This window comes from Micropterus salmoides, unplaced genomic scaffold, assembly GCF_014851395.1.
Source record: "Micropterus salmoides isolate LMB-PRFRI ecotype aquatic unplaced genomic scaffold, ASM1485139v1 Ms_hic_scaffold_2, whole genome shotgun sequence".
NCBI lineage: Eukaryota > Metazoa > Chordata > Actinopteri > Centrarchiformes > Centrarchidae > Micropterus > Micropterus salmoides.
Genome location: NW_024041150.1, coordinates 1,014,731 through 1,036,956, shown reverse-complemented (window position 1 = coordinate 1,036,956; position 22,226 = coordinate 1,014,731). Strand labels below are relative to the sequence as shown.

The 22,226-nt window shown below is 40.1% G+C and overlaps 2 protein-coding genes and 1 long non-coding RNA gene across 3 annotated transcripts; 1 reads left to right on the top strand and 2 right to left on the bottom strand.

Moving 5' to 3' along the window:
* Positions 1-2,188: 2,188 nt before the first annotated feature.
* Positions 2,189-9,605, bottom strand: crls1 (cardiolipin synthase 1). Its single transcript, XM_038731560.1, has 7 exons — positions 9,032-9,605; positions 8,006-8,143; positions 5,165-5,294; positions 4,992-5,077; positions 4,753-4,821; positions 3,565-3,656; positions 2,189-2,753 (listed from the first exon to the last, which is right to left on the bottom strand). Exons 1-7 carry the CDS (start codon positions 9,473-9,475, stop codon positions 2,660-2,662), a joined length of 1,053 nt encoding a protein of 350 aa, XP_038587488.1. The 5' UTR covers positions 9,476-9,605; the 3' UTR covers positions 2,189-2,659.
* On the top strand, positions 9,498-11,511 carry LOC119912388. The gene is made up of 2 exons (XR_005446147.1): positions 9,498-9,627; positions 10,827-11,511. It is a non-coding gene; the product is annotated as an uncharacterized LOC119912388 (long non-coding RNA).
* mcm8 (minichromosome maintenance 8 homologous recombination repair factor) lies at positions 9,804-18,298 on the bottom strand. Its single transcript, XM_038731559.1, has 20 exons — positions 17,933-18,298; positions 17,634-17,699; positions 17,445-17,527; positions 17,220-17,369; positions 16,901-16,995; positions 16,613-16,811; positions 16,336-16,421; positions 15,654-15,799; positions 15,312-15,386; positions 15,061-15,196; positions 14,892-14,922; positions 14,630-14,767; positions 14,440-14,500; positions 14,241-14,321; positions 13,236-13,431; positions 12,946-13,159; positions 12,646-12,855; positions 12,399-12,475; positions 11,579-11,768; positions 9,804-11,014 (listed from the first exon to the last, which is right to left on the bottom strand). The coding sequence occupies exons 1-20, from the start codon at positions 18,225-18,227 to the stop codon at positions 10,922-10,924; spliced, it is 2,622 nt and encodes an 873-aa protein (XP_038587487.1). The 5' UTR covers positions 18,228-18,298; the 3' UTR covers positions 9,804-10,921.
* Between the last annotated feature and the right edge of the window lie 3,928 nt (positions 18,299-22,226).

Sequence of the window (22,226 nt, the reverse complement as noted above, 5' to 3'; positions counted from 1 at the left end):
TGCGACACTACAGGTGTCCACATCAGTTTTTGTTTTATTGCTGCTGCAGTCATCAGAAGCATTTTATTATTTTACTAGACAAAAACTGGACTTCATTTAATTGATATTTTAAATAAACATGGCAGGTTTGACTATTCTCCATCACGCATATTTAATCAAATCACAATTAAGCTGCATTTTACTTCATTGTATTTCTTTTCTTTTGTAATTTAAATGCTGCATATGAGTAACACTGAAATGTAGTGTTGTCTGATAGGACGCCCTGTAATGATGGTCTGACCTGTGTCTTATTCTACTGACTCGAAACAACAGCTTTGCACCAGCAGATAAATAATCCTTTCATTTTACATTCAATCTACTCCAATTTCAAAAGGCGAGTGGGAGTCATTTCCTGAGATGAGGGCAAACATTATTTTTTGAATACGACCGGAAAAGAACATTTACATCAACAGAGCAGTGTTAGGCTAATGGATACATAATTCTAATAGCTTAATATGATTTCAGCATATGCGAGGCTCTCTGAGGAATGACTTTCCAATGTGGCCAGATAATTACAAAAACCATGAAGTCACACATTAACTTTGCATGGATTTTGCTCAGTGGCTTTTTTTTTTTTTAACCACTTAAAAGTTTTAAATTTTATTTCAAGTAAAAACTCCTAAAACAAAGACGACAGAGTCTTTATCAAAAATAAATCAGATATTTTCCAGCTTCAATTCATACATCAATCTTCAATCTTTTAGACTAATCAAATAGCGTTCCTGACTTAATGAAAACTATATAAATAAAAAGCTGTCAATCATGATGACATGCAGCCTGGCAAATTTAAATGTTCATCGATGAGAGCTTGAAAAGAAAAAAACAGTTTGATTTTTTTTTTTTTTTAAGCTTTCATCTGAGGCACAACTAATTAATACCAAACACTTCATCATCATCAAGTACTTTCAAATTAAACACTTCCAATATTGACTTAAGTTACTATTCTCTGAAGAAAAAAAAGACACCAGAACTTCTTTTTAGTCACTTAATGAGCATAGCGATCAATTTGTTCCTAGTGATGGATATCTCATTTTAGAATAAGACTCTATTCAATTATTCAGTGAAGAGATAATGAGCAGACATCCCACACAAGGCTACGAAAACAGTTCGCACAAGCGTGGCAGTCATCGGCATACAAGCGCTAATTAAACAGCATTACCCAAGTGGTGCAGAAAATTGCTGGGAAACATGTGGAGGAGTTCAAAAAGTTTTTTGAAGGGAAAATAAGCAGCAGTGTCGGATACAACCCGCCTGAGGAGTTCAGTGAAAAAGGTCTAGTAGTAGCTGGATAAACCTCTGGCTTATTGATCCTGAGACTAGGACTTGAAAGGAGCACTGCAGCATGTGTGGTTATTTTAATACACAGCAGTGAGCAGGGAAGTAAGCAAACCATTCAGATTCAAGTGCTGCAACTGAGTAAGAGACATATACTGCAGTGCTGAAACAATTAGAGAAAACTGACAACTCGTATAAAGTCATACGAACATGTTAAACATTCACAGGATAGAGCTGGCGAGCTAGCTCAAATGTGATGTTTGGCTGATTTTGTCTGTTTTATATTATTTTATATGGAATATCTTAAGACGTTTGACTGTTTGTGTAACTAAATAAGCAATTTTAGGAGGCCTCTTCATCTATACTGGGCGATATTGATCAATGCAAATGTGCCAGATTTAGCCTTAAAGATCTTTCACTCTAAAGGAAGGGGAACTGGCATGGTCAACTTGTGATGGGCCTTTTTTATGATTAACCAAAAAGAAATAAAAATCCCAGATGACTCAATCAAAAGGCTACAACCAATAATTACTTTCTCTATTGATTAATCTGCCATTTACGCAAATATATTAAATATTTACAGTGATATAAAACACAAAGGGGCAATGTTGATAGATTAATCAATGAATAGAATAATTGTTTTAGCTCTAGTGAATAAGGACTATAATTTGCAACATTCCACCACATGGATCAGGACCAACAGGGCGTGCTGGTCCTGATGCAACACTGGCAGCATGTCATCACATTTTTATACCCATTCTTCAATCCTAATTTCCAGTGGATAAACTGTCAGATTTGTGTCTCATAAGATTTAATATTTTTCTTTTCATTCACACAGTCTCTCTCTCACACACAGAGACAAACCAAAGCCCTTTTTTTTTTTTTTTTTTAATCATAAATCATTGATTTACAAAACTGACAATTGTGTGACATTGACTGGGCTGACTTTGCCACCTGTTGATTTAAAGAAAAAAATACAAGCTCTTATCAGACCACTTAACGTATATGTTTGAGTATATATCTGTGTTTGTGTCAGCGGGAGGATGGTCTATATTTGTGTTTGCCGTTTCTATTTGTGTGCATGTGTCTCTAGACACACAGCCAGTCCAGAGGCAGAGCTGCTGTTAGGCCTTTCTGTAGTGTTGCAGTAAACCATCTGCGGCCTCGGTTGGTTTCCGTGTGTCATTGCCTTGGCAACTCATAAATAGTTTGTCACAGCTACTTGATTTCAAAGCTCCTGGCGATCATCCATCTGTCTGTCCACTTTTGCCACGGCTGTTCAGCATCTCTACGGCGGCTGTTCGCTGCTTTTGTTCTGCCCTTTTGGTGCTTCCTGGTGTGGTTGTCATTGTGATTTGTTGTTTAGCACCCGGACAGTCTTGCGGCCGTAGTGCCAGTAGCTATAGCCCGACGCTGCCGTGGTCATCGCTGTTACATACCTGCAATGTAATACAACACATCACATATACTGTAATTCAAACAACAGATTCATTCGAGCCATCTGATTGGTCAAATTTATTTATTTTAAAAAGCATAGTTTTCCTCATCTTACCAGATAATTATTGTGTTATGTGAGGAATTAATAAATTGTTAAATATAATAATAAATTCTGCAATGAAATTGGGAAAATGTGTGAATTTGCACCCCCCAATGGTAGTGCCAAGAAAAAACATGGCGGGAGAGGCAATGCATGCTATTAAATGAAGAAAAGGGAAATTTTATAATTTAATTTTTTAATTTTATTTCATTTATCCAGCATTAAAGAAAATAAGAAAGTAGTATTTATTGGTACATTTTATGATGAATTTACCTTTTTTTTAAAAACTGAACCATTTAAATAGAAATGTAATTAATACATTTACAAAATGTGTTTTAAAATCAACCACTGAAAAATTATTACAATCAAACATTTGCGCTCCTGTTTTACAAGCAACAGAGATGCCTGTTGTTGTGAAGATTAGTTCTAACAGTGCTGAATTTGTATAAAAATGTAGGTTACTGTGACACAATAAAATATTTGTCCTGAGTAGGATCTCTACTCCAACTCACTAGGAGCTGTGGATTGAAATGAGTCAGTGCACTTAACCCCAATTTATGTGCTTGACTGAGATTAAACCATTTATACTCAAAACCCCTTTGCACAATAAACATTTTCTGTTGTAACCACTCCACTGAAAAGGACATTATGGAAATTAAAGTCAAATGTGTGCGACCTGTGTTTGTATACATGTGATATAGTGTATGGTTTACCATAAGCACTGCAGCGGGACACTGTCTGTATAGTGGAAGACTGGAGCAGCCAGAGAAGCTGCAACCAGAAAGAGCTGGATGGCTGTGTTCAACTGAGGAAAAAAACAAAAGACAACACACACGTCAAAATAAAAACATTATTAAAAAATAAAACAAAAAGGCACACAAACCTTTCACCTGCTTCTCTAACATATAAAGCTTAGCTCATTATTTTTTGGGACAACTTGTTTTTGCGCATGTGACAAGAGTTGTGGCTGGGTCCAAGAACAAAACAACACTTTCTGGCAGCTTAAAAGAAAAACTTCTCCTGCCAGCCACCATTTCTTTCAGCAATGTATTCTATACATAATCAAATGTATTAACATAAATTATGCAGGATTTGTGGTGGAGCCATAAAGGAACATTTTGACGATGAATTTTAATGTGTCAGATTTTGCACAACAGATTTCTGCATTCATGCTACAGAGTTTGGCATTCCAGGTATCGTGGACTCGGGTATTAAAACTTTAAAGGGATGACTTTTATGTCAAGGAGACAGCAATAATCAGTTAGGTGGGAGTGATGAAACTGTAACTTTGGTTTGATTATGACATTGCTCTTTGAAAATTCTGCAATAACGTTGTTTGGATTTTAATTGTAATCTGCTACCTCCATAAACATCAACTCTTCATAAGTAAAAATGACAGTAAAATTTTGTGCAAATAAGGGCTGCAGCTAACGATCATTTTCATTGATTATTTTATCGATTTATGAATTAGTTATATGGTCTATAAAATGTCAGAAATTGGTGTAAAATGTTGATTCACAGTTCCCAAAGCCCAAGATGACATCCTTAAATGTCTTGTTTTGTCCACAACCCAAAGATTTTCAGAATACTGTCATGCGGGACTGCAGAAACCACAAAATATTCACATTTAAGAAGCTGAAATTAGACAATTTCCACTCAAACCGATTAATCGATAATCAATTGTTACAGCTCTAGTGCAGATTCTGTAATGCACTGTGCCAGGTTATCAGTTCCTGCATCTGGTGATTGCACAGGTTGTAAAGAGCCAGAAAATACAATAATAAGATTATCACACACACACTCATTAAATGCTGTGTTTTAAGGCTCATTTATTGCTAACTATCCAGCCCAGTACAGAACACAGTGAGAGTATGTGGGTGGTTTGTGTTAGTGTGGGTCACCTTGCTGAAGAGTGTTGGCTTGAGCTGTGCTGTGGTGTAGCAGGGGTTAAAAAACTTACTAAGAGTCACCTGGAGGAAAAAGAGGGAGAGATTGTAAAAGTAGATTCATTTGGCAGCCACTGTAAGCCAGATTACATTTAAATTACTTTCTACTTCTAGCAGGTCTTGCACCAAATACTGTACATTATATGCTCAGTGTTCAAATGTGCTTGTTTAGAGTGAAATTTAAAGTCTCTCACCGGTGGAGGCACAGTCTTGTATCTGACCCAGAACACAGCAGCTATCAACCCGATGTCTCTAGAAATCACTAGAGCCGTCAGTGGAGCTAAAAACAGAACAAACAACATGATAAATAATCTTGTAACATGGCGTAATCACTGCTGGAACTGTCATGTGAAATACAGTCCAATACCTGGTATAAGCTCAGCATAGGTAAGACTGACATATAAAATACTGATGAGAATCTTATCAGCCAATGGGTCGAGAGCGCTGCCCAGGGCCGACTTTTGAGAGGGCCACGTTCTCGCAATGTAACCATCCAACTGAGTCAAAGAGAAGAGAGTTAGACACATTTTAATAACCAAGCAAATGTAGCAACGTACAAGTTTTCATATCAGGTGAGTGCACTGAAGTTCATGCCAACAATAACCCATCTGAGAGTAATATTTAGTGATAATAAATATGAGTAATAAATGTAATAAAAGTGACTAATAAATCGTGATGCAGAGCTGCAGTGCAAGACAGGTGCAGGCTATGTTTATTTTTAAAGGTCAATGATTTGGTTAGGGGAGAGTAACTAATTTAGTTTAGTGTGCAAGTTTTAGTGGCATCTAGTGGTGAGGGTTGCGAATTGCAACCAGCAGCTCATGGTGCATTCACATACTCCTCAGATGGTCATATTTCCGGAGTTCTGAAGTTGTTCTTCTGACTTTAGTGTGCGTTTATGTGCTCAACATGGATGCTGCTACAAAGATGTGTTGGATTAGCATTTTCAGAGCATATATACAATGCATGCAGACATTTTGTTTAATTTACATGGGAAGCAAACTAACCTTTATAACCATATTACAAATCACGTTTGTAAAATATGTACATGCAATACGAGATTTTGCACGAATCAAAGTACAGTATCTATCTTTATGCCCCCTATACAGTTCATTTCTCCTATTGCAATAAAGATTTAAGATTAATTATTCAAACACCTCATGAATGCAACGCTCAACCTTCCCTTTCCAAGCGCGCAAGGGAATCTACGGTGGCCGACACACTCTGTCAGCTCTTGTGCTAAATTGTACATGTGGTCCTCTAGCAGCCTCCGATGCTGGTAAGCAGCGCACTGGCTGTAACCAGGCTGTAAACGCTGTTTCACAGATATTTCCTGAGCTGACTGGTGGCTGTGTGTACTTTGGCTTGCGATATCGATCGCCACAATACGCTTACCTTACTACACCTGTCTTTCTGTTGTGAATTTTTCCTGTCCGTCAAAGCCGCGGGAGGAGGGTGCTACTTGCATTCCCTGTGCGACACTAAAGTTTCTTTAGTGTCAGCTTCTGTCAAGCTTAAGGCTATTGTACAACAACAAGTCAATACAGCGTAATGTGTATCAGTTGATGATTCCTCTGCAGACTGGCTTACTCTCGCGTGTCCTGTGACCAGAGCGTTATCGCAGCCTTTGCGATTAGAAAATCTCGTTTTATCATATCGCGATAATGTTGCAAATGCAATTAATCGTTCAGTCCCAGTATGTTGATAGAAATGGCTCATTGTAAGGTAATAAAAACATAACAGTTCATAATGTAATGTCTTTATACACCACCGAAAACATAATTATGTATATTAAAAGGCTGTCCCCCACTAAGGATTTACATAGTCAAATCAGAATCGTCAAGTCCTGCCTATAGTCGACTGATAGTCGAACCATGTGTGTTTCTTGTGCACGGCCATTGCGAGCCGAAGCTAAACTGAGGCTTATTGTTGACCATTCTCTCTCTTTCTCTCTCCATCGCCTGCCATTCACCGGTCTTGTGCAGAGTTTTTTTGCAGGCTCCGCCCATCAAAGCATCAGATCTTCGACTATTTGGGGTCAGCCCTAGTATTTATATTGCATTTCTGTCAATAGATCCTCCTAAATATTATACACTAAACCTTTAAAAGTTGTCGCTTTCACCTCAATTGACTGAAACCCTGTAGCCCTGTGAGTTAGGGCATTTTCAGTGGTGTAGCTGGGACACCGGACCGCTTGTGATCATTTAAACAGATCATATGATTGTGATCTTTATAACAGCTTCAGTAGTATCTGCAGCTTTGAGACACAGCTCTGCTCGCTCACCAGAGCAGCTCCAGTCTTTTGCCCATCTGTGGCACAGTAGCCTTCAGTCTTAATAAGTTATTACTTGTGACGTGTAGCTAAACAGATTTCAGGACGCTGAGTGTGACTACAGACAGGAAGAGGCGGCTATCCGAGCCAAAATCGTTACCCTAATTTTTATTTTGGTGATCCGAAAAATTTTCAGATCCGTGAACCAAAACCACGGTATGATCCGAACCTTGGGTTTTGTAATCATCCCTAGTAATATTGGCCTGGAGTCAAGCCCACCTCATGCTGGGTGTTTGCTAGATGTCAGAATTGGACATCCGCAGTTATAATAGAGCGGTTTCCTGCTTGCAATGAGAAGGTAGGCCCTTCTTAATCGCCACTCTGATCTACTAACCATGTATGCGATTATCCTGATCATTATCAAACATGTTTAATGACCATCATTTTGTAGGCTGTCTGGCAACATGGCTGGCTGAGTGAGCCGATTTGTCACTCTGAGTCATGTCAAGACAGAAATCAAACTAGTCTTTTGACTCTAACTCAACTCAATTTCAGAGGGTTTGAGACAGATCAGTACAGGAGTCCTAGTTTTTAAAACAATAACTGTCTTAATGTGGCTACTAGGGATGTCACGATACCAGAAATTTACAAACTCACATTTGTGAAATGTTTATGAGTGATCACTATCTATATTGGCAGTTGTCTGAGATTTTTATATTTAAAAACAAAAATGTGATGATTGAAATGGATGGTATTGCACTTTTGAGACAGTCCCTAACTCTGCCCATAGTTTCAGGTGCGCTGGACAGACATTCAGTCAAAACCATTGCAAATGTTTACACATTTGCAATTATTCGTAGATGAAAATGGACTGAATTTAGCACTGCGTTGTAGCTCCATACTGGAAAAACTGCAACTAGTGTTTTAGTGCATTACCAGGTCAGTAGCTCCGGCCAGTGCGAACAGAGCGAGACTGAGGTTAAAGTGCTGCTGGATGATCAGATGTCCCAGAAACGGAGCCAGCACAATCCGACACACACACAAAAAGTTGGGGATTGTCCACGGGTTCTCATACTACAGAAAAATAAATCAGAAACATGCGTTACTCCATAGATCAACAGTGAGATAGATAAATCAGAGACATGTAATAAGTGCCAACGTGGTTCCAACAGGTAAACCAGCCTAAACCTATTCCAGAAACATTTCTAAGCTCAGTATGTGTCAGACACATCAACCTACTTTTCATGAGTGGGTTCTGATTCGATTCTTTATTTTTTATTTAAGAGGAGGCACACAGTTTTTTCACCAACTATTAAGATTAATGAAGAACTCATAATAACCACGTTTAGAACCACCAGCGTATAATAAGATTTTAAAGAATTGTTAAAGATATCTACTGAAGAGACAGTACAGTTGAAAAATAACCTCATCCGTTTCTAAATTCCCTGTAACATACGTTTCACTTATCGGTACTGCAGTTTCACGAGCAAATATACCGACTAAAATGTCAGATCATTACAGTTCTATTGTCCTACTTTACTTGAGTCGATCCATTTCATACTTCTTTATACTTCAACTTCACAACATTTAAGAATGAAATGTTATTCTTTCTTTTCACAGCTACTTTTTCCCTGCACCAGACTTAATGTACAAATACAGTGTTAGATAAATCTGTCAGTTTTAACAATCCAATAAAGTGCTGTAATATTTAATTATATCCCAATGAGAGAACAGTCTGCTGCAAAATGAGTATCTTCACTTTTAAAACTTGATCATTATGATAACATTTTGATACTTTTACTTAAAACATGTAAAGTTACAAGAGTTTGTTTTAATGGTTGTTAAGGATCTGAAGAAGTCTATCACTGATCTGAACACAGGTCTAACAGGTTGCTTTACCCCCATCTTCTCCTTCACATTCCTGCACGTGCCTGTCCCACAGTGAGGCAGATCTGTACTCACCAGCTCTTTGAACTTGAATAAACCGTGTTCCGGTACCGGACTGGCTTCATTCCCGTCCGCCACAGGGGACCTTTCCGGTGTCTCCTCGGTCTTTCCGCTGCAAAACCCACGGGCTTTGGAGGACAACAGACAACTGACCGCCGACCTCTCGTGACCTCGAAGCACGGCTTCTTGCGCGTGCCAAGGTGTCCCTTTTACCTGCTGGAGGATCCCGGTGCAGCACGCGACGCGGTTGTCAGTCCCCTTGAGAGTGAAGAACCGCGAGCCGCTAACCAGGGACTGTTTCAACCTCGCGCAGTCAGTAATAGGTGCGTGTCTGCACCGCCGCCATGACGCAGACTCGAACCAACACACGCCCGCACGCGTCGCGGGCACCGGGCCGCGGACGTTTGCTGCGTTGCGGCACAACGGAGCGGAAGTCCTCCGTAAACACAACATCATCATCTTCACCAGCCCTCCGGTACCGACCTGTCCGTCATCGTTTCCATTATAAATGCTCAGATTCTGACCATCAGAACCGACGGACTGCCAGCTCAAGCCAGCAGGCTGCCATGTTGCCGTAAACTGATCCAGCGTACGGCGTCGTAAAATCCCCGGTAAGACTTTCCTTACCAAGGCTTTTATTTTGAAAGTTTTACACCATAATCATAACTTTATAGAGTTAAGCTATTAATTAAAAAGTAACTATTTTAAACAAATTAATATTATTTTTAAAGTATTATCAAACCCCGTTTTGTAGTGTAATAGTGTAAAAAACTAGAAAATGCAGAGATTTACAGGAAAATAATTATTTATTAACTGAATGTTCCTAATAAAGTGCCTACCATACAAAGAGAAACCAGAAACATTACACAATACAGAACATTTGAGAAAGAATTGAGAACCAAATACTGTACACTTGATTTTAGATAAACATACTACACAACCAATACGGGATCATTCAGGCCAACGCCCAAAAATTTGATAATACACTGGCAACACCCCATCAGTACAAGTCTGCATTATGGTTAGGGAAAGTAATATCGGTGCTGTATCAACAGATTAATCCTAAACAAGCTTCCTGCTTCAGCCATTGCTGATTTTAAATTGGCTGCAATTTTTTTAATGATACTTATATGATGGCATTAAAAAAAAAGTTCTGTATTTGTTCAGTATTTGAGTTGGATCAGAGAACCTCAGTAGATGAATGTTCATTGTGTTATATAGCAACATGGTGCCACTGCATCACTGTTCCAATGACATTTAACTTTACCAATCTGCTAAACACTGTGCATTTATACATAAATACATACATGTTATTTCATGTACATAAAAATAACAGTGACATTTAATATATAGTCAAATTTAACTGTATTCAAAAAAGTCCCCCGTGTGGAAAACAAACCGTATAAAACAACTGACGGTGAGACAGTATAATCACCTATTAAATATTTACTGAATGTAAAGTATCACCACTTCTATCAGATGTTCAGAACATTGTCAAAGAAATTTGAAAAACAAAATTCAACTACACAACTTTTGTTTTAGGGTAAACTTGTCTAAACCCAGATGTATTATTAAATTCTGAAAAGGTATTAGTCCCACTTAACAGGTGCAGGTACAACTAAATCTCAAGTCAGGCCCATCATGCCAGGAAATCTGAGCTAATTCAGGAAATAGTGGTTTCTGCAAGGTTCCCGCAGAGAGATACCCTTTGTAAGGTTTTAGTAGTTACACAGTCTGATTGTTGGTGGTTTGGTGAAAGTGTTCTGGATAATAGGTTTCCCATAAAGTCTTTTCCTTCTTTTCTATCAAGAGAGACCCTCTTCATTCATCCCGAACACTGACCTTGTAGTGAGGTCTGCAGGAAGGAGCAGGTGTGTTTTCTGATTCTGTTGCAGCTGCCAGTGATCACACTGTCTGCAGCTGGTACAGCTTGGCTCCTTTCTTCAGCAGGAAACCCTGTTCATTCAGGGAACTCACCAGACCTTCAAAATCCATCACCTGGAGGGAATCAACCAATGACTGAATAAACTATCCAGCATGCATGCAATGATAGTTTTTAGAGTAGCATCAGGTTTTACTGCATGTATGTATAGACTCGTGGTTTGGATTACTGGGAACGTTTGTGCTGAAAGGAGACATTTAAACCTACAGAAATCTTTCTATTATGCATCTCTTAATGTAATTCTATGTTTTTCTCATTTCCTGAGGGGTTGGTTTAGTGACTCCTACTGCATTAAGATTATGAGAAGCAGACACCCACATACTTTTCCTCAGGTGGATAAAGTCCTAACTTTTCATTTCATCCATAGCAAGTTGAAAACTAAATTATTTGATAAGCCCTACAGCTGAACTAGGGCCCTTCTTGAGGTCTGCTTTATTTGCCTAGATGACAGTCCCTGTCACAGATTGCTTAAGTATCTAATTTCTCAGAGACGGTGAGTGAAAATGACATGGAGGTGTTTGTGCCTTTCAATTATGTAATTATGTAAATCTGGCCTACTGTCTTAACGTGACTGTTTTTATATAGTGCAGGTGTTTCTCAGTGCATCTGAATTCTTTCACCTTGATGTTCAGTTTGTTGGCCACAGCTCGAAGCGTCTGAAGGTCAAACTGCTTCTGACTGGTCCTCTGAGCATGCAAGTGTAGTGCGTTGACCAGTCGTTTTGCAGCGCTGCGCTGACTCATGCCTGATCCAAGCTGAGAGCGCTCAAAGTCCAGATTGCCCAGACCATCTGAGTATGTATCAGCCAGACTGCAAAACAAAACCACACACACACACACACATACACAGAGAGAGAGAGAAATTTACATCCCAGGACAGTACATTCAATGTGAGGACTGCACACTTAGATGCATTTTCTTACTAGATGTCATCACAGTTATCAGTTATGTAATGGTTGTGTAGGAGTATATTGAGCTAGTATATATTTGTTTTTATACATTTTATCATCTTTTGGAGGACTACACTGAACTTAACAGACACCGTTAGCTGCCAGAGGCGAGAGCAACATGTGGACAAATCCAAGTTTTCTCTGCTTAAATTAACTGTTTGAGGTTACATATATACATCAGAGAACAATTAATGGATTAGTTTATTGACAAAAAAATAATTGGCTAATTGGATAGCTGATTTATTATTTGAGCCACTTCTGATGAGTGGCTGCTTTTCTTTGTCTTATGTGATAGTAAACTGAATATCTTTAAGTTTTGGATTGTTGGTCACATCCCCTTGGACTTTGTGATTTCATTTTTCTTTATTTTCTGACAATTTATAGAGCGAACTATTAATAGATGACTTGAGGAAATAATAATCTGATTTAAATTGACAATTAAAACATTTGTTAGTTTAAGCCCTAATGCACAGAGACTCCTGTAGTGGCACCTGTGTTTCATGATGTCCACCACATCCTCAGCATCACTCTTGGTAGCTGTCTCTCTGAGCTCCAACCTGGCTCTTGCCTGCTCAAAAACAGACAGTCAACCACGTCAGTACTTGGAAACTAGAGGGAAACTCATGAATGTATACCACTACCACCACCACAACTATACCAGCAAAAAAGAAGATGTTATCTAGTTTCTTAACCCATAGTATGTTGCTGATGGATTACACCAAACACACAGAAGCCTACCTCAGTTAGTCTAATCAAAGACTCGAGCTGTCTTGTGGTGATGGGTGTGGAATCAGCAGTGTGTGCCTGAGATCTCAGTGACAGGTAGAAGTCCTGAAGTGTCTGTGCTGCTTCAGGGGAGAGCACCGGATGGACATACTGACGAGCGTAGCTGATATACTTCCTTAATAAACAAGCTGGAATGGGATCTATAGTTTCACCTGCAGGGATCTTGACACAGATACACACATTACATAAATGCAAATGGTTTTTGACTGACATCACTGTACTGGTCGTAGAGTACGGTCTATTTTATTTTACCTGTAAACGTTCAGATAGTGGCATGTCTGAGTGTTCTAGTAGGATGGAGGTCTCTAATTCGATATCAGCCCTGGTAACTATGGCGCTGCTGGTTCTGCCTCTTCCTGCCCTGTTTGCCATAACGTGTTCTGACAGGCGGCGGTCATGTGACTCATCTGGGATGTCCAGAAGGAGGAAGACAACGTCGAATCGAGAGAGAAGAGCTGAGCCCATTCTAAAGACAAGAATGCACTATAAATACTTGTGTAAAACTACAAATAATTTACTGATTCGCTGTTGAGCTAACTTACTTCAGATTTTCAGAAACAGTTTTGCCTCTGTTGTAATGTCCTCCAGTGGGGTTCGCAGCAGCTACAACTGACGTTCTGGCAGGCAGAGAGGAAACTATTCCAGCCTTAGCCAGACTCACAGACTGCTGCTCCATGGCTTCAAGCAAAGCCTGCTGCTGGTGGCCCAACTTATCAAACTCATCAATGCAGCACAGGCCTAAAGACAGCAGACAGGGGAAGAGAATAAAAAAAAGAATGAGGCCAGGAGAAGACGACCATGAGGTGGAGAAAGAAAGAAAAGAGAAACAAGCAGGAGTGACAGATGGAAGGGGGGGTTGAGACGTGTTTTTTGTGCAGTTCTGCAAGCTTGCAGCCCTAACAGGCAGTGAGTGCTAAGTGGAAATCATGGATCTCTAATCCTGTTGATTTCTAAGGTTTCGCTTCAAAGTGTTTTTTTAATTCCTCTGAATTGAGAGGTCTGTCTGACTCTCCACACAAACCTGGACAACCAAGAGGCATGGTATTTTTTTCCCTTTCATTTTCACTGAATATGAAAATTACGATGATGTGATTTTTGCTGGGCTGTTCCCTTACATCTGGAGAGCATGAACTGTAGACCGGGCATCTCTGTAGCACCACAATGCTTCATTTATAATGGTATGTTGTGACATATTTTACCTTTATCAAAGAATTGCAGCCATATATTAAGATGTAGAATATATTTCGATTAACAGTTCAGCCCTAGCGCAAGGTGGTAAAGACTTTCAGCATCTGCACCATAGAGATTTTCGACAGGCAAAATCACCGACTGGTTTGGAAACAGCACTGACTGCCTGTCAGATGTCAACTTCAGACTTAAATGTCAGTTACACCATGAGGTGCAGGACAAGGACCGAGAGGGATATAAAAGATCTCAATTACCCTTAACAACAAACTTTTTTCTCTGCTGCGGTCAGGGAAGGTTTACTGCTGCCTGAAGGTCAAAACAGAGAGTTCACAAAACAGGGTTTCCACTCTCTTTCCTACCTTGGTCAGCCAGCACCAAGGCTCCGGCCTCTAGAGCATAATCCCCTGTCCCTGCGTCCCGGGATAAACTCACCGTCAGTCCTAAAAAAAAAAAAAAACACGTTTATTATGTTGTAACAGGTTTGAATAACTGTCCAGAGTCATCACCACCTGCGTATATAACTTAATTTAGGCAGAGTAATACTTTAAGACTATTTACCCGTGGTGCTGGTGCTATTGCCACAGACATAGATTCCTCTGGGAGCCACATTACACACTGCCTACACACAGAGCACACATGAACATGTAAGTTTCCATTTACACACTGAAACTAAAACAAAATTACATTGTTGATCTCTGCCAGCTGCCGGCTGCTCTGTTCAAAGTGTTTAGTGTGTTTTCTGTGTTACCTGTAACATCTGACTCTTCCCCAGTCCAGGGTCTCCCACCATCAGTATGTGTGGGTCTCCTCTAACTGGGACGCTGTTCTTGTCCATGTGTTTCTGTCTGCCTCCAAACAACACCAACGCCAGACCAGCTTTCACCAGCTGGGGACACACAACAACACAGGATGTTGTGACTGAACTTTTATGATTTTTGACAAATCAAGGGGACAGAAAATGCTGGGGTTTTTTTAGGTGTGAATGACATCGCTGTGATGAAAATGCTCACCAGGTGGCCATAGATGGCGGGACACATTGAGCTGAAGGAGGCGAAAAAAATGACAAACACACTAAACATTTTTTAAACTGTCTCACAATGACTCATGTTATTCAAACTCTGTGTGAGAAAATGCCATAACAGTAAATATGTAATATTGTGTAGGTCATAAATATCTTACTGTACTATGAGTCTCAGTAGGTCAGGCTGTGACTGGATCTCCTGGATGGCATACAGCTCCTTCAGACTGAACTCCTCCCCCCCAGATCGATCTTCAAGCGACCCTCTTGACCCCTGACCTGACTTGGACTGCTGACCTACACATTAACAACAAATAACACCTTATTGCTCTGTTACATTAAAAAATATAACTTTTCTACACAATTTTAGACCAACTTTAAAATGAATAAATAAAAAAACAAAGTTCAGTACCTTTAGTATTACTGACTGAAATGGCTTCAAGGTAGAGGAGGAACATACACTGATCCTTGTTCCCCCGCGAAGTCCCTGCATACAAATAATAAGTGTGAGTTTTGTGTGCTCTTTGTTTGTGGCCCCTGTGACATTGAATGTGAAGGCAGGAGAGCACTTCTTAATTCATTTCCTCTTACCAGACATTTGTACTTAAATATGGGTTTATAGTTTATACTGTATAGATAACAATATAGTTAATAAATCTTCACATATTGGTTAACTACCAGTAAAAGGCAAACGCTTTCCCCAAACTTCCTCCCGCCCTGGTTAAAAAATGTGTGTGTTTCAGTGTGTTTGTACCATCGTTGGTAACTCTAACAATCCCTGTCACTGTAACTGTGTCTCCAGGGACGCAGCTGTCACAGAGGTCAGAGGTCAGTTGACACTCCACTGTACGCGGGATTCGTCCAGTCTCCCTCTGTTCTCCGCCCATCAACTCCTGCACCCTGAAGAAGCACAAAAAAATCGTTTTAAACCAAGTATGGAAATGATGACTCAGCTCTGCATTTTTGCATTTGAATACATTCTGAAAAAAGCTGTGACTTTCCCAGAATAATCCACTTTTTAGTCGAGATAATCTGTCAGCATTTTGTGCCACTGCTGATAAAAGATATTTTGCATAATAATCAGAGGCAATAACTGCCACAGTGAAACAGGATTAATTTCTAACCAAACCCATGTAACTCAGCCAGTGTCCTCCCTACTCAAACTTTCTAAGCACAGCTTATAATGACATATTTTCTGTATTTAGATATTTTCTGTTTTAATATAAGCATGCAAGTCTTCCTAGTGCCTATATTTAAATGGCAAAGCCTCTTACTTTTGATCTGAAAACATAACCTCAAAGCATCTTTCACAGAACACAGCTGGAGCATATACATTACATTCTTTCCAACTGCAACAAGGATTTTAATCAATCTTGTCTCGCCAGTTTATCACTGCTGATCGTTCAATTGTATACATTGGTACATGACATACTTACTTGATGATTTGCCAGTCTACTGTGTGAGTAAGAGGAGAACTCCGGCTGGGGGCGAAGGAACGACTGCGACAGTCAGGCTTGATACACTAGGTGATTTAAAGACGTGTATACACACACACAAACACACACATTTAAATAACTGTTAATCTGTAAGTTTAAGCAATGATGTCAAAGATGGTTATGTGTGTATGCTGAAAGGAAATTGTATGTATACAGTACTATTTGTGTATGCTAAGTTGTTGAAACATTAGCATACACTAGCTGTGTGTGGGCATACCTTGGTAGGTGTAGTGTATTTCCCATGCTGCAGTGGCAGAGACAGTGTGTTCGAGCAGACCAGGCACCTGAAGGCCATCCTGGTACACAGAGGTCTGATATTGCTCACTCTGACCACTGTTCCCCTCACACACACCAGCCGCCCAAACACACTGGCACGCAGCGTCCGCAGCGGAGTCAACGGTTCATAGTTATACAGCCTGTGGATGATTCATACAGTCATCTTGATGATCGGCAGTTGTACGGTTAGTCAAACAAACAACGGGTTGTGCTTCGCTGTGTGCATTACCTCGCGCTAATGTGAGGGATGTTGATTGGTGTAGCGACAGGAAGCTCTTCCCCTTGTAGTTCAGCAGCCTGTTTCTCCAAATCTACAGTCAGCACCTGAAAAACAAACTCACATTATATCAAACTGTAGTATTTTATCTCTCGGTGGAGCAGTTCCATGCTTTGCCTCTTCACAAACATCACAGATTAAAGTTTCAGTTCTATAGTTTCTAGATTTAGAGACATTTTCAGCATGCCTTTACACATGAAATATTAATTTATCATAACTTAGCTGTAACTTGTGGAGGAAGACGTGTGTAATAGCGGCTGTGTGTGTGTACCTGGTGAACGGCCATTCCCAAACAGTTGAGTATCACCTCTGGCTGTTCCTTCAGCTCTTTGGTCAGATCAGGAAGTGCTTTAAGCACATATTTGTCTCCAGTCAAGTCTGCATAGTCCACCAATACACTGCCCTGGCGCTCAATTTCATCCTGTGCACAAACATACAACTGAACTGAAGAAAAATGCATGTCATTGACAGACAGACAGACAGTCAGACAACCGACCTTGTCATACAGGTGAATCTTGGAGGTGAAATATTTCTCAAACACTTTGATCTTCGCCACACTGGGTGAGCTCTCTATGAAGCCTGCACATAAAAAGACACATTGAGACATACACATTACCGACTTTGACCCATGTCTATAGCATGCTTTATCATCATGTGAAACGGAGCAATAAACACACACGTGTACCTTCTATGAAGTAGAGTGTCCATCCTTTGTACGGACACAACACATCTAAGGTAGCCTGACAAAGGACTACAGAGGTAGACAGGCAGTTAAATTATGACACATTGTTGTAGCTTTTCATTTGCAATTTAAAACAATGTTTTTTCCCCACATTCTCTAATTATGCAGAAAAACAGAGCACATTGTTCCGAGAAGCTGTCAGCAGACACAGAGATATCCTTGTTGTATTTATTTTGCAGATATATTTAAACAAAAATACATAATTTCTTCAAAGCTGGTTTATGGAAGCAAATAAAACTCACCTCTCTGATAGTTTCCTGATCCTCTTCCCGCAACACCACCTCCGCCTCTCCACCCTCTTCCTCCTCCTCCTGCTGCTGCTGCTGCTGCTGCTCCCCCTGAACCTCTTCCTCCTCCTCCACCTGTCGATCCTCCTCTCCATGGTCTACTCCTCCATCCTCCCCCTCCTCTCCATCCTCCTCCTCCACCACCTCCTCCTCTCCATCCACCACCACCTCCTCTCCATCCTCCCCTTCCTCCTCTCCATCCACCTCTCTCCCCCCTCCATGAGCCTCTCCTAGATTCCTTTCCACTCATTGCTTTCCTAAAAGAGGAGGAGTCCAGAGCAAGAATTAAAATAAATAAAAATATAAATGAGGGGGAGTGAAAAAGCCTGTTAGTAAAAAAAAAAACGTTAGTAATTTAAGGTTAGTTAGTAGTTATTTTACCACCCATTACATTGAAACCACGGACAAACACAACAAACACACGTCTGCCTGCTGTAACGTTATAGGAATTTTCCAACTGATCCAAAACACATCGTAAATTAAGATGTCTTCATTTGTGCAAGTCCGCTGTAATGTTTCAGTTTGTTTAGCTAAATTAGCGTTATGTGTAATGTTAGTGACGTTCTAATAAATGTTCCCTTAGTGTTTGATACAAACCTTTAGTGTTGCCTTAGCGGTTAGTGAAATAGTTTGAAGACTTACTGATGTTTACACTAAACTGGCGGCTGTCAGTTCCCTCCACTGGCGTTGAAGCCTCTTCTTCTGCTATTATGCAACAACAGTTCTCAGGATCTCTACTGCCTCCAGAGGACATCGATGGTACTACAGATAAAAACACCATTTACCTACTCTCAACTAAAATAATGTAACTTCATATGTTCCTGCGTTTTGCATATTAAAAAATATGCATAAATTTAAATATACCTTCCAATTTATTATCATTATTATTATTATTTAAGTCTTTGGCACTCACAGAGCCAAGTCCATTCCATGGACCTGAGGCTGCAATGAGGGTGTGATGGAGTTATTTGATGGATTATGTTCTCCTTAAAATGTGAGCAGTGCTTAGGAGGATGGTCTTCTGGATTTCTTGTATCTTAATGTTACCGAGGATTTTGTTCATGTACTTTTCCATCCCGGGGTTAGCACTGTCGCCTCACAGCAAGAAGGTCGTGGGTTGAAACCCTGGTCATCCTGGCCTTTCTGTGTGGAGTTTGCATGTTCTCGCCGTGTCTGCGTGGGTTCTCTCTGTGATGCTTTGGCTTCCTCCCACCATCCAAAGTCCTTAGGTGTGAGTGGTTGTTTGTCTATGTGTGGCCCTGCTGGCGACCTGTCCAGGGTGTATCCCGCCTTTCGCCCAATGTCAGCTGGGATTAGCTCCAGTACTCTGTACGCAGGATAAGCGGTTGACGATGGATGGATGGATGGACTTAGAGCACCTATTACTACTGGAATTGTTGAGGTGTTCATCCCTCACATTCTTTCAATTTATATCTCCAGATCTTTATATTTGGAGAGTTTTTCTGTGGTCTTCAGGGAGGTGCATTCTTTCGGTGTGGACATGTCGATGAGCAAGTTCTCCCCCTCTTGGCCTTCACTACTATGTTGGGTCTGTTGGTCTTGGCTTATTATTATTATTATTATGATCAACCCCACTGTTAACTGTCAAAAAACAGGGGTACACTTTGATACACTTGAACAGTTTGATGTAATCCAAAACAACAGATCTTCCACGAATTCCAAATTTGGGGTCGTTATAATCTTCAGGGAGGTATTAATTCAACTATGTGTTCATTACTGAGGATGAAACTAGTGGTGGTGGTGGTGGTGTATCCTATGCAGGTGTGATCTGGTGTTAGTATCTCATATAGTACATTTAATATACGTTACAAAGCTGTGATCTGTTTGTTTATGTCACCACATGAATCATATTCTTGCAACTTTAGGTCTGCTCAACATCCAAACCCCAGCCCCACATCAGTTTGAGAACCACTGCTACAGACTGCATAACAACAACATTTTGAATTACAACATATTTACTTTAGCAACCAGCTCATGATCTGCACAGCAAAGCATAATGGCAGTATATTGTGGTGTATTCTGTTCATTTTATTAATTTTTTTTATATTGACCTTGTAACAACCTGCCGAGGACTACAGATGAAAAATAGATAAACCTGTCATATTTATGTTGATGAAAAGCTGAAAAGTTTCTTAATGTGCACTGTCCCTTTTAAATAAAAACAAATGTGTGTGACAAACAAATCTTGAGGGTTGATTTAAGGTTGGTTTTAAGATATCATAGATTCAAATCTTTGAATCTTTGCATGTTGATGGTTGATTTAAGGTTGGTGTAAGACCAACTGACTACTTAAGGTCTAGAATTTGTTGTAGCATTTAACACTAAAGATCTGTTATCCTGTCGAGTGTATCTCCTACGGTTCACATGTTTATCTCATAATCAGAAGGATTTTTGGAAAGTCATTTGACTCATGTGGTATTTTGATAGACTATGATCCGTGCCTTTCATGATAATAACCTAACACAGGATACTAAAAGCATATTTGGTGAGTAGCCCATTTTAAGTGAACTTTATTGAAAAAAGAAACGTTTACACAGTCCTCTGCCGCCATCTTATGGACAATTCCTGTCATTACAGTTGTTTCAGGGATGCAGTAATGGTCTCTTTTTGTCGCCCATGTCTGTCTTATGTCTCCTCTGGTTCCTTTCGCTTTTCTCTGTCTTTTACTCTCTATCTCTCGCTTCCTCATAAACACACAACACACCTCCAACAGTTCTTGTCATTTTTTTTTAACTCAACAACAATGTCCACACAGACAGTATACGCACATATTAAGGAGTGATTATAACAACTGGTGAGTTCTGAATTCACACAAACACAGACTTAACAAAAGTAAGATTAAGATAAGTGACTTAAAGGGCCAGTTCTTCTAGTTGGTGGCGGTGCAACAGTTAGACGATGCAGTCACATAACCACGGACCATGCTTTCTCTATCTCTCTTTCCCTCTACCACTAACAAATTACACACACACATAAACACAATTGTACTTCTATGCTTGTGAGGACCCTCGCTGACATAAATGGACTCAAGATTAACTTTATTGTTATTGCACAAAATAGGCCTCGATAAAACAAAGTGCAATTTAGCATCTAAGCCACAGAAAGTGCGAACACTCTAAAACTGAAATTGGTCTGCACAGAGATAAACGTATGAGAGCACACACACACACACACACACACACACACACACGCACACACACTCTCAAGGGAGTGGTTTGGAGGGGACAGAAAGACAGAATGAACAAGGAGAAAAATCAATACCTGAACTACTGTGGCCTGGAGTAGTTAGCGGTAATAGCAGAGGGCTGAGAGGGATGGATGCACACACACAGTACATTGGTAAGGTCAAAACTGCTCTTGTGAAGGAAGCAGAAAAAGAAATAAAGACATAATGAGAGATATGGCTGTTTCATATCTTAGAAATGAAATAAGACCTCTTCTACCTTGTGTGTCCTGTCCCACCTCTCACACTCAGCTGTGTTAGTGATTTGATCTTTGTGATGGGTTTCGTGGAGAGAGATGGAGAAACTGAAGTTGCTGGAGGAGAGCTCCATTCAGATGGACGTGGAGACAATGAGAAGCTGTGCCACTCAGCAGGGCATTTAATCTCTACTTGATCAGCCAGCGGCAAACGTCTCACAAAATCAATGCAAAATTCAAGGCGATTTAGCAAACAAGAAGAGATCGTTTTTCAATTCGGTGCTAGAGTTCGTGCCGCTAAAGTTAAGTATGCGGTGAGTCACTGCTGCTGGGTTGTGACATGACAAGAGTGTTGATATGTTTTAAATGAGTCTGGGTGACAGGGTGAGAGACTTCATTACTAATGTGTGTGTTAGGGAGGGGACAAGTCTGTATAAAGTCAAACTATTGTTTTCTTGTTTTTTCCCCAGCAGCAATCCTCTATTTTGGTTGCTTTGCTCCTCTCCTGAAGTGTTAGGAGATGCTCCCTCTTGATGATTCAATCACTTTCTCACCTGGAGTTTGAGACTGTCGCAGTGCTTACCCACCACAAATTTGTTTGGCTTTTACTGAGTTAGAGGGTCATGATTTATAGCAGATTCACATCAGATATACATCTTTGTTCAGTTATTTGATAAAAGTCAAGACATGGCTTTGCCTGCAGGCGTCAGATAAGTGGTGAAGTCTCTGTTCAGTTTAATGTTTTACATGAGCCATAACATCTTGTCCACACAGCAGAAATACAAAAACAATGCGTTTATTTTTCAGC

Excerpts from the sequence above, each read along its gene's own strand:
- crls1 (XM_038731560.1), bottom strand. The coding sequence starts at position 9,475 with ATGATGATGTTGTGTTTACGGAGGACTTCCGCTCCGTTGTGCCGCAAC. Across the intron at positions 8,144-9,031 it reads TATTCAAGTTCAAAGAGCTG|TATGAGAACCCGTGGACAAT; the intron begins GTGAGTACAGAT and ends ATTTTTCTGTAG. Across the intron at positions 5,295-8,005 it reads TGGCCGGAGCTACTGACCTG|TTGGATGGTTACATTGCGAG; the intron begins GTAATGCACTAA and ends TCTTTGACTCAG.
- mcm8 (XM_038731559.1), bottom strand. The coding sequence starts at position 18,227 with ATGAGTGGAAAGGAATCTAGGAGAGGCTCATGGAGGGGGGAGAGAGGT. Across the intron at positions 16,812-16,900 it reads ATCCCTCACATTAGCGCGAG|GCTGTATAACTATGAACCGT; the intron begins GTAATGCACACA and ends AATCATCCACAG. Across the intron at positions 14,923-15,060 it reads CTACTGAGACTCATAGTACA|CTCAATGTGTCCCGCCATCT; the intron begins GTAAGATATTTA and ends CGCCTCCTTCAG.